The 10,817-nt window shown below is 32.8% G+C and overlaps 2 protein-coding genes across 2 annotated transcripts; one reads left to right on the forward strand and one right to left on the reverse strand.

The window, feature by feature from the left end:
• The first annotated feature begins 3,042 nt into the window (after positions 1–3,042).
• Positions 3,043–6,161, forward strand: LOC141684102 (malate dehydrogenase, glyoxysomal). The gene is made up of 9 exons (XM_074488939.1): positions 3,043–3,203; positions 3,808–4,023; positions 4,134–4,448; positions 4,748–4,837; positions 4,930–5,013; positions 5,435–5,470; positions 5,578–5,667; positions 5,751–5,845; positions 5,934–6,161. The coding sequence occupies exons 1-9, from the start codon at positions 3,138–3,140 to the stop codon at positions 6,004–6,006; spliced, it is 1,065 nt and encodes a 354-aa protein (XP_074345040.1). The 5' UTR covers positions 3,043–3,137; the 3' UTR covers positions 6,007–6,161.
• Positions 6,162–6,540: 379 nt separating this feature from the next.
• Positions 6,541–9,013, reverse strand: LOC141684100 (protein TUNICAMYCIN INDUCED 1). The gene is made up of 3 exons (XM_074488938.1): positions 8,800–9,013; positions 7,836–8,174; positions 6,541–7,514 (listed from the first exon to the last, which is right to left on the reverse strand). The coding sequence occupies exons 1-3, from the start codon at positions 8,914–8,916 to the stop codon at positions 6,705–6,707; spliced, it is 1,266 nt and encodes a 421-aa protein (XP_074345039.1). The 5' UTR covers positions 8,917–9,013; the 3' UTR covers positions 6,541–6,704.
• Positions 9,014–10,817: the final 1,804 nt, after the last annotated feature.

Here is a 10,817-nt window from a genome sequence, read left to right on the forward strand (position 1 = left end):
TTTATTGTATTGAATAAAGTATGTTTTCTGTTACTTGTGTTATTTGAATTCGATTTGATTGTGATATACACTGTATTCAACCCCCTTCTACAGTGTGTGTGACCTAACATATTTTTAATTTTAGGAACCCGCAACGCTATCCTTCGGGTGCGCACTGGGTAAATCTCACGGCTCATGCAATAGCCTGCAAAATATGTACACGTGAACCAAGATAAACCGCACTTAAGCGACATGCTCTAGTTCAGGAGACATAATCATAAATTCTCCTACTGTGAAGTTCGAATGTGTGACCAAGAGTATATTTATCTTTTATTTAACCAACATAGTCAACACTTGCGTGCTGTTATATTATAATTTGAATTGCTAAAATTAATATATCATGTTTCGCTTATAATAATATAGTATAAATTATAGTTCTCTAATAAACAAACACCAAAGAAAAGTTTTAATTTTAAATTATTTTTGTACTATTAGACTTCCCGACCATGCAAAATTCTGTAATAATTTTTGAATCTTCGGACATACATTGAGATGCCAGTACGGTTAAAATATAAAAAAAAACTCAATTTTAAATTATTTTTGTACTATTAGACTTCCCGACCATACAGAATTTTGTAATAATTTTGGAATTATTGAACATACATAATTACGGCTGTTTCTAAATGCTAAGGGGCTGTTTACTTGTATAATTTTTTTTCATTTTTCCATTTTTTGTTTTTCTAAAATTTTTCAAAATTTTCATTTCTAAGAAAACTGTTGAAAACTGAGAGAATGTGTTCCAAATACTAAAATAATATATGATCTGCTTTCTATTTTCTTAAAAATATTAAATAAATGACAAGTTAATTTGAGTAAATATATAGAAGAGCAACCAATTAAAACAATTTAAATATTTCACAATTTAATTGTATATACATATTTATTTAACATGTTTAAAATAATTTTTTTTAGATAAAATATAATTAAATATGACAAATAAAGTATAAAATAGTCTTCTAAAATAGGTTTAATAATTAAAATTTCTAATTATATGACTATATATATATGATTTTGTAACTTTTAATAAATAATCTAATTAATAATTATATACAATTTTTTGAATAATATTTTACGAAATAACTCGTAACTAATTTATAGTTAGGAATCCCTTCTTTATTTTTCTAACATATAAGTTATTAGTTATTAGTTATTATATTATTAAACTCCCTCTTATAGTTTAAATATTAATATTAATCAAATTAACAAAATAATTGTTAAATTAAACTATTTTGATTTTTTTATTACAAATATGTATTATACTTTTTTATTTAAAAATATGTATTATATTGTTGAAAATTTATAAATTACATAAGTTAATTTAGTAGTATATTAGTTATTTACTGACTACTTTTTTTGTTAACTTTCTAGGTAAACTTACAAAATTATTAATGGGTCATATAAAGTTAAAAATAATAAAAATATAAAAATGTTTGTGTCCGTCAGGTGTTTAAAATATCAAAATGTTGTTTTTCACACTTTTCATATATGTAGTTATAATTCGGAAAACACAGAAAACCGTGTTTTCTATTTTAAAAATTTTGCATTTGAACATTTTTTAGTTTTTCGAATTTTCAAATTTATGGAAAACAGTTAAAGTAAATAGGCCCTAAAAGTTTACATAAATTGGGCCAGTGAAACAAATTTTAAGTAACCTGATAAGTTATTGGGGTAAATAAATAGGTCGCTATTACAAGCTATTCCCATATACAAACTTTGAACTGATGCCCGGATAAAGCTAGTACATTTTCAATCAATTGGGCCTGGCTACTTCTGCTTCTGGGTTGCAATCTTTAGATTATTTAAGCCCATTACTCTATTTACTTTTTTCTTATTAATTCTAAAATGCAAAACAAAGCACCACCAACTACACAAGGCCGCCGGCTAGGGTGTGCAAAGAATCCTATCACACGATTCTAATTTAAAAGAGCTTCAAAGTTATTAAATACTTATAAATATTTTTAATATATCATAATTTTGGGTATTTTTAATATACTTGGTCATGAATTTTTAATATAATATTTAATTTGTGATGGAATTGTTTAGCGATTCATTTTCAATAAATTTTGTTATATATAAAATACTTTATATAAATGTGTTTTTCTAATTTTATGTGACCTTAAATTTTTATTTTGCTCAGGAACTCATCTCAAAAAAAATTGAGATCGGTTTTTATTTTATGATTAATTACGTACGTGTATATTAAAAGTCGAACTCGTGACTTCCCGTAGGGTGAATACAAGCTTAACTACTAACTACGGTACCAGCACTTTATTGGCGAGACGGGCTTGTTTATACAGTGTGTTTCATAAAAGATCAAATTGCAGGTCACTGTAATTGCTAACTGACAATTTGGTTTTGGATGGGATGAAGCAAGAAAGATAACCAACCAAATGTTTGAGCATCCCAACACCCCCTTGAGATAAACCTGCCATTTCTTTCAACAACACCATCCACTGGTTCTGGGGGATAAGGCTCCACAACTCCAATTGCCACAATAATATTATCATTCATTAATTATTTCACAAAATATGCTAAATTTCCCTTTTGAGTTTAGCTTGAATCAACTTTTTTCTATATGATCTGTCACAAAATTGAACTACTGCATTGCATTCATGTACTCTATTGGAATTTCAAACTCAATTCTTTTGAAACAAAGGAGAAGAATGTTTGTTATATTATAATCTTAGATATTTTGTACTCCTTCCGTCGTGCATTTGAGTTGTTAACGTTTGAAATGAAGTGTTCGACACTTTATTTTATTTGTATAACTTATTTTATAACCTTTTTTGAATAAAAATTTAAATATTTAATATTTATTAATTTTGTTTGAATGCGAAGGAAACGAAGAAAATACCGCTACATTAAAAATTATTCGGCACATTCATTTTTGTGTCACTAAAATGATATTTTAAATTTAAATATATATGTATATGAAGTTGGTCAATTGTTATTTTAAAAAAAATTATTAACAAAAGGAAAGACTCAGAAATAAAAGCTAATTATCCTTTTCTTTTTATAGACTAATAACTGACACACTCTATATTTTCTACATTGAACAAAGCTGAGAGTTTGTCTTGTGTTTCTTTCAAACCCAAAGGATGCAGTCAGAAGCTAGTTTTCGCATTTCAAAAATCTCAGCTCATCTCAACCCTTCTAATTTTCAGGTTTGTTTACTCATTTTATTTACCAAGAAACATTTTCAATTTCATTGCTTTTATTATTTTCTTTTTGTTCCAATTATATATTATGATCCTATGTTTCTGTTTCTTGATTTTAGTTGCTTATTGATTTTTCACTTGCTAGTGTAATCTTGATTTGGAGCTTTAATTTTTTTTATTTTTAAATACTGGGTATTGCTCAACTTAGCTAAAGTTTCAATCATTTTCAGAGTTTTAATAAAATTTCAATCTTTGAGTACTGGGTATTGCTTAACTTACCTAAAGTTTCAATCTTTTTATTAGGGTCTTTGTAAAGTTTTAATCTTTGGTTACTGGGTATTGCTTAACTTAGCTAAAGTTTCAATCTTTTCATAGTTTTTATAAAAATTCAATCTTTGGTTACTGGGTATTACTTAATTTAGCTAAATTTTAAATCTTTCTATTTGGGTTTTTGAAAAGTTTCAATCTTTGCTGACTGAGTAACTTGTAGTGTAAGCTAAAGTTTTGAATATTTCTGTAGTGTGTTGAAAGAATTTCGATTTTTTGGTAACTGAGAACTGCTTGATTTTTGGTTTTTCATTACTCAAATGATGTTTTTTTATGTTGAAAGATGGGGGAGAATTCCATGTTGCAGCAAGCTGAGTGCCGAGCAAAAGGCGGTGCACCAGGATTCAAGGTTGCAATCTTGGGTGCTGCCGGAGGCATTGGCCAATCCCTTTCTATGTTGATGAAGATGAATCCACTTGTCTCAGTTCTTCATCTTTATGATGTTGTTAACGCCCATGGTGTTACTGCTGATATTAGTCACATGGACACTGGCGCCGTGGTATGTACTTTTTCTTGTTAAGTGTGTTCTTTATTACCAGGCACAAATTTTGTGTGAAATTTATGGTTGATTTGTTTTAGATATAGATATTTATAAATTTGAATTTATAGGTTAGGGGATTTTTGGGACAACCACAGCTTGAGAGTGCTCTTGTTGGGATGGACCTTGTAGTTATACCTGCTGGTGTTCCAAGGAAGCCCGGGATGACAAGAGATGACCTTTTTAAGATAAATGCTGGAATTGTCAGGACTCTTTGTGAAGGAATTGCCAAGTGTTGTCCTAATGCAATTGTGAACTTGATCAGTAACCCTGTGAACTCAACAGTTCCAATTGCAGCTGAAGTGTTTAAGAAAGCTGGCACTTATGATCCAAAACGCCTCTTAGGTGTTACCATGCTTGATGTAGTGAGAGCCAATACTTTTGTGGTACGTGCCCTTTCTGAAAAAATTGTTTTGCTGTTATATCTGTTATTGTCATGTAGTATTATTTGTCCATCTTATGTCATTATGATAACTGGAGCTCATAATATGACCACTGTTCAAAAGGTTTTCAAACAGCTTGCCAGTTTCAATTCATCTCCATCTCACATCCAATCTTATATAAGAAAGGGCCAGGAAACACTATAGGATTTGTATTTAACAATAATCTGACAAGTAAATGCATGGCAAATGTTTGTTACAATAAGTTATGTGTGTTGATAGACTTTGTCGATGTTTCTATACAGGCAGAAGTCCTGGGACTTGATCCAAGGGAAGTTAGTGTTCCTGTTGTAGGAGGGCATGCAGGAGTGACGATTTTGCCTCTTCTTTCACAGGTTTGAAACCTCCGTTTTTCAGATGTTTCAGTCTTGCTGAATGCTGTGACTTGGGATATATTTCCTAACATGGTCTATTTGTACTTCATCAGGTTAAACCTCCGTGCTCTTTTACATCAGAAGAGTGTGAATACCTTACAAAACGGATACAAGATGGCGGGACTGAAGTTGTTCAGGTAACTTCGCTTGGACTTGGACTCAGCTTTTAGTATTGCTGATGAATTAAATCAATACCTGATGGAGTTCAAGGTGTTATGCATACTTATTCATTGTACATGTTTCTCATCTATCACATAAAATTTGATAGTAACTTGTAAAAAATGGGTAAAAAATGTCGGACATCACCAGTTTCTATCTTAACTCGTATAAATTTAGTATGTAATTATTTCATTACATGCATAACTGTTCTTTCGTCAATATCTGTTTCTTGCTTGCAGAATTGATTCACTAAAATGCAATTAAATCATGGACCTTAGATACCATTTTCGATTATTGCAAAAATATGAGATTACTACTTGTTTGATCCTGGATAAAATGTCCAGTGTTAAATATTTGGGGAGAATTAGATCTAATCTTAAGTATTCACGTTATCTGCAGGCAAAAGCTGGAGCTGGATCTGCAACTCTCTCCATGGTTGGTCACATTTATTTCTTTAATATTTGTTCTTCAACTTGTTTAGTTAAGATTCTAGTGTCCAACTTGAACTAATTGAGACGATTTGCTGTCACTTGTATGTCTAGGCGTATGCTGCAGTTAAATTTGCAGACGCCTGCCTGCGTGGATTAAGAGGAGATGCCAATATTGTGGAATGTGCTTTTGTTGCTTCACAGGTTCTTGCTTGGTCCTATGCACCATAGAGAAGCATGCACATTGTTACTTTCTGGTTGAACTTTTGTGTTTTGCACAATTACAGGTGACAGAACTACCTTTCTTTGCCACCAAGGTACGACTTGGTCGTACTGGAGCTGAGGAAATTTTTCAGCTTGGGCCGATGAACGAGTACGAGAGGTATGTAAAACAACCAACAGAGAGATGATAGCAATTTTGAAAACATTTAAAGCAAATTTCTATTTATTAAGTTGATTAAACTTAACAGGGCTGGATTGGTGGAAGCGAAGAAAGAATTAATGGGAAGCATCGAGAAGGGAGTGTCCTTTATCACCAAATAAGATCGAAGGACTCTACAAATTAATATTTCTCGAGGTCATTGTATAATTCTCTCATATATTACAAAACATGTTATAATAATTCAATAGCTCTGTATATTATGTGGAACTCTGTAACAGAGAAATGTTTTCTTATGTTATCAAAATCATTCTGGCCATTCTTTAGCTGTAGATTATGAAAGTATCATTGTTATCTAGTAAGAATAATGCATGAACTATACAACTGGAGATTTATGAAATATGATGCAAACTAATTATTAGAACTTTAGAACAAAGTTGAAAATTTAGTCCCTGGGTTGTAATCTTGATGGAATTGTGTTTGCAGAAGGTGCTCAGAAATATATTAAAATTTGACAAGTGCAGATATTGGTTGAGTATAAAAAATAATCGGTTCAGACTCGGGTTTTTTTACAGTATTTTAGCACCCCATCCTTGTCCAGGCAAGTTCATTAAGGTAGAAATTGCATAATTCTTAGGTACCTAAATTTGCAATTTTATCAGGTTCCTAAATTTCTAGAGTCAGAGCATAAACACACATTTGAGCAGAAAACTTACGCTGAAGCTTTGTAAGTAATTTCATTTCAATATTATGTACAAATCGATATACTTTCTCGAGGTATATGGATATCTGAGGTCTAAAAAAACAGAGGAATGACATTTTACATTACCACTCCTGTATACAAAATGAATCCCACCAAAAATTATAAGGTGAATGGATTAGGAGGTGGGTGAATAATGGGGGTCTTTGACATAGTTACATTCCCTGTGAGAAGCTGGGGATCCACAGAATGCTCAATACCAACAGGATCAACCTGCATTACTCTTTCAGGAACCACCTTGTCCCCGTCAATCTTGCCCAGTACCTCAAAATGCATCCTCGCACTCTCAGGCTTTGTTCTCCACTCCGGAAAACTACTCAAGTCTGCTTCTTGTAGCTTTTTCTCGACCTCGAAATTTATCTTTACAAATGTCTGAGCTGAAACATCTGCCTTTGTTAATTTAAAAGAACCCTTTTTATAAGCTTTTGAACCAAGAACAGAGGAGAGAAGTGCCTCAAAACCAAGCAAGTTGGAGTTTGAGCCGTTGATTGATGTGAGAGGCCACAATGTTGCAGAACTCTCTGGTGTCAAAAGGGTAGGTACGTCTTTCATATCAATGTTGGAGACGGTTTCAATTGCTTTCATTTTTGAAGCGGATGATAGCTCCACAAGGCCGGGAGCAAGGCGCTTCAGCTTCAGCCGGTTGCTAGAAGATGATGATGGTGTAGGTGAAGATAGGGATGTAGGGCCAACAATGCGGAGGGAGATAAGGGGCTCTCTTTGGGAACGGGAAGTATGGCGGAGCCGCTCGGCCAAAGATAAAAGACCGGAGGCAAAACCGTTTTGGGTTTGGTTGAAAGGAAGAGGCAGCTCAATAGGGTGACGCAGGCTGACTGAACGTGCACCTTTGACTGTGACTACAGCACCATCAGCTAAAATTACTTTCCTCAGCACACCGGCATCAACATCATGCTGCAATTTCAAATTGAACACATAATTAATACACAACGTTATTGATTTAAAAATAAATTAATATTTGAACAGAGGTAAAAAAATAGAATTCATTCAGAATCTGATATCCACTTTTTTGTTCTGTTTTGTTTGCTTGCTAATTGATTTAAACTCTTGCTTTGTTATTTTTGCTAATTGATGAAAACATACTGACTAGCGGAGATATTTGCTGCCCCAGACTAAGAAAAATATACGCGGTAACTAGCAGAATCAATACTGATATTATTTATGCAAGCAACATGCAATACGAAAGTAAAAGAAGAGGCTTGTTTAGAAACTAACCGGCAACGAGATTCTGACATCCTTAGCATCCTGAATCCAGAGCTCCATTGGACCTGCTAACTGAAATGGAGCCAACTCAGGCAAACCTTCATCCAAACCCCGTTTTTCCACCAATCCATTCTCGACTTCACCCTTAACCACTCTAAAAATGGGCAAATCCACGTACTCCCACCTCTTCACATCCTCAATAAGCTTCAAAGGAAGAACCTTCTTATCAATCTCCACATCAAATTCATAAGCCACTGATCTCCCCACTAATGTATCCCTCAAATCAAATCCAGTTATCTTAAAATCATCAGCCTGAAATCCTAACCCCTTCACAATTGCTTCCTTCAAATCCTACACCATCAATATAGAACAATAAGGCACCAAATCACATATAACCAATAAAATTCATGCTTCAATTCATCAAAATTCTACATAAAACCGAAAACCCACCTCAATCATCTAATTCATTACATAATACCATGCATCTCCAAAATTTCATCTAATTACTCAAAATCAACACATTTCACCCAGCAAATTCTCAATTTTTATAATTCCTTTAAAAGCAAAATTCTTGATTCAAATCACAAAATTAGAAAATTAAAAAACCCACCTCATTATCCAATCATACACAAACCCACAACATTATAATCTACAAAAACTTCAATTCTTGATTCAATTCATCAAAATTCAACATAAAAATCACAAATTATCAAAATGAAAAAAAACCCACCTCAATTATCCAATCAAACACAAACCCACAACACAATAATCTACAAAAACTTCAATTCTTTATTCAATTCATCAAAATTCACCAAAAAATCACAAATTTGCAAAATTAAAAACCCACCTCAATTATCCAATCAAACACAAACCCAAAACACAATAATCAACAAAAATTCAATTCTTGATTCAATTCAAAAACAAAACCCCACTTAAATTAAAACGTAAAAAAACATAAAATAAATACAAAACTTACAGAAAAAGCTTTAGGATAGAGAGAATTAACATCCGGGGAAGAAATCAGAGCCGTAGAAATCGAAAATTGGACCGCCAAAACAATAAAAATCCAAGCTTTAGTGATTTCAACACCCATTTTTATTGCTTTGATAGAGGAAAGATTGAAGTTTTTCTAACAATTTCACCAGAATTTATTTTATTTTTTTCACACAATTGTTGTTTTTTTATGATGTGTGTATAATTGGGTTTGTGTGTATATATTGGTTTGAAAATGAAATTGTGGTGAAAAAATTGGGTGATGACGTGGAGGGTTTTGGACCAATGAGAGTTGAGTTTGTGATGCGCGAATGAATGTGATTGGTTGTAATGAATGTAGACACGTGGCGGTGATGTTAGAAAGGGGTGGATGAGTACGACGTCGTTAAGTCGGTGACAGGTAGTAGTTGCAAATTATCCGGTTGCTGTATACAGATAAGTTAAAAAAAATACGAAGCCCGAAATTCAATCCCATAATCTGATCCGGAAAAAGACACGAAAAAATTGATCAGATGAGTTTGTTGTACATCTCTACATGTATATTTAATAAAATACTAGCCTAAAACTCGTGTGATGTACGGATTATTTTTAATATTACATAATTTTTTTGAATTTAATTTGAAGCAAAAAAATTAAGTTATAAAATTTATTTATTTGAAATTTTAATAATATGATTTGATAATATTTATTAATATACACATAGCTGTATACGTTAGTGATACTACATTTTAAAAAAATAATGTAATGATTGAAATTTCACTACAAGAAAACAAGACTAAATACAACCGCGTAATTACAACCGAAGTCAAATTCAACTGAAAACGGTTGAAATTAAAGGTGCGGCTAAATACGAGCGGTCGTATAAAACACCTCTGATATTTAGCGCGGTCCAATTTAGTAACAAATTCGACCGTTGACGGTTGAATTTAGCCGTGCTCGTAAATTCGACCGAATGTCGGTTGAATTTACCCTTGACATAAAAATGGAGGGAATTTTCCCGCCTATTGAAATATTGGGCACTCCTAAATATTGGGAGACACTTAGCCTTCGTCACAATATTGATATTATGCACACAAAAAAGAATGTCTTTGATAATATTTTCTACACAATTCTTAGTGATGGAAAGAAGACGAAAGATAACACAAAATCGAGAAAGGATTGTCAAGATTTACGTGTACACCGTGAATTGTGGATTCGAGGTGATGACACTGAACCACATGCATCATACAAACTTTCAAAGGAACAAATTCATAAGTTGTTCAAGTGCATTGAGTCATTGAAACTTCCAGATGGCTATGCCTCAAATATATCTAGGTGTGTGAATTGGTCAAAAAATTGCATTCGCGGTATGAAATCACATGACGGCCATGTCTTCATGCAAAAGTTGTTACCTATCATTTTTCGTGACCTTCTTCTGAAGCATGTAGATGATCCTATCATTGAATTATGCAACTTCTTTCAAGATTTATGCTCTTCAGTTCTCAAGTACTCAGATTTGGAAAAAATGGAGAAAGATATAGTATGGATAATGTCGAAACTTGAAACCGTCTTCACTCCTGATTTTTTTGATCCTATGGAGCATTTGCCACTACATTTAGCAACCGGGTGTAAGTTGGGTGGGCCGGCTAATGGGCGTTGGATGTATTTTATTGAAAGATATTTGCACAACTTGAAATTAAAAGTAGGAAACAAAAGCTCGAGCGGAGGGTTCAATGGCACAAAGCTATATTGGGGAGGAATGTGTACAATTTTGCACGTTGTATTTTGATTTCAAAAAAGGAATAATGCGTAATAAATTACGAAGAAACGAGGCCCCTCGAATGTTTCATGATGATAATTTGTTAGAAGTGTACACATATCCAACACATCCTAGTCTACGGACTAAAGATAAAATGTTGAGTGGTGATGAATATGAACTGGTGGTATACTATGTTCTTATTAATTCTCCGGAGGTTGCAAAGTACTTGCGGTAAGATATTTTTAGTATTACTTTTACATTTA

The sequence above is a fragment of the Apium graveolens genome, chromosome 9 (assembly GCF_009905375.1).
Source record: "Apium graveolens cultivar Ventura chromosome 9, ASM990537v1, whole genome shotgun sequence".
NCBI lineage: Eukaryota > Viridiplantae > Streptophyta > Magnoliopsida > Apiales > Apiaceae > Apium > Apium graveolens.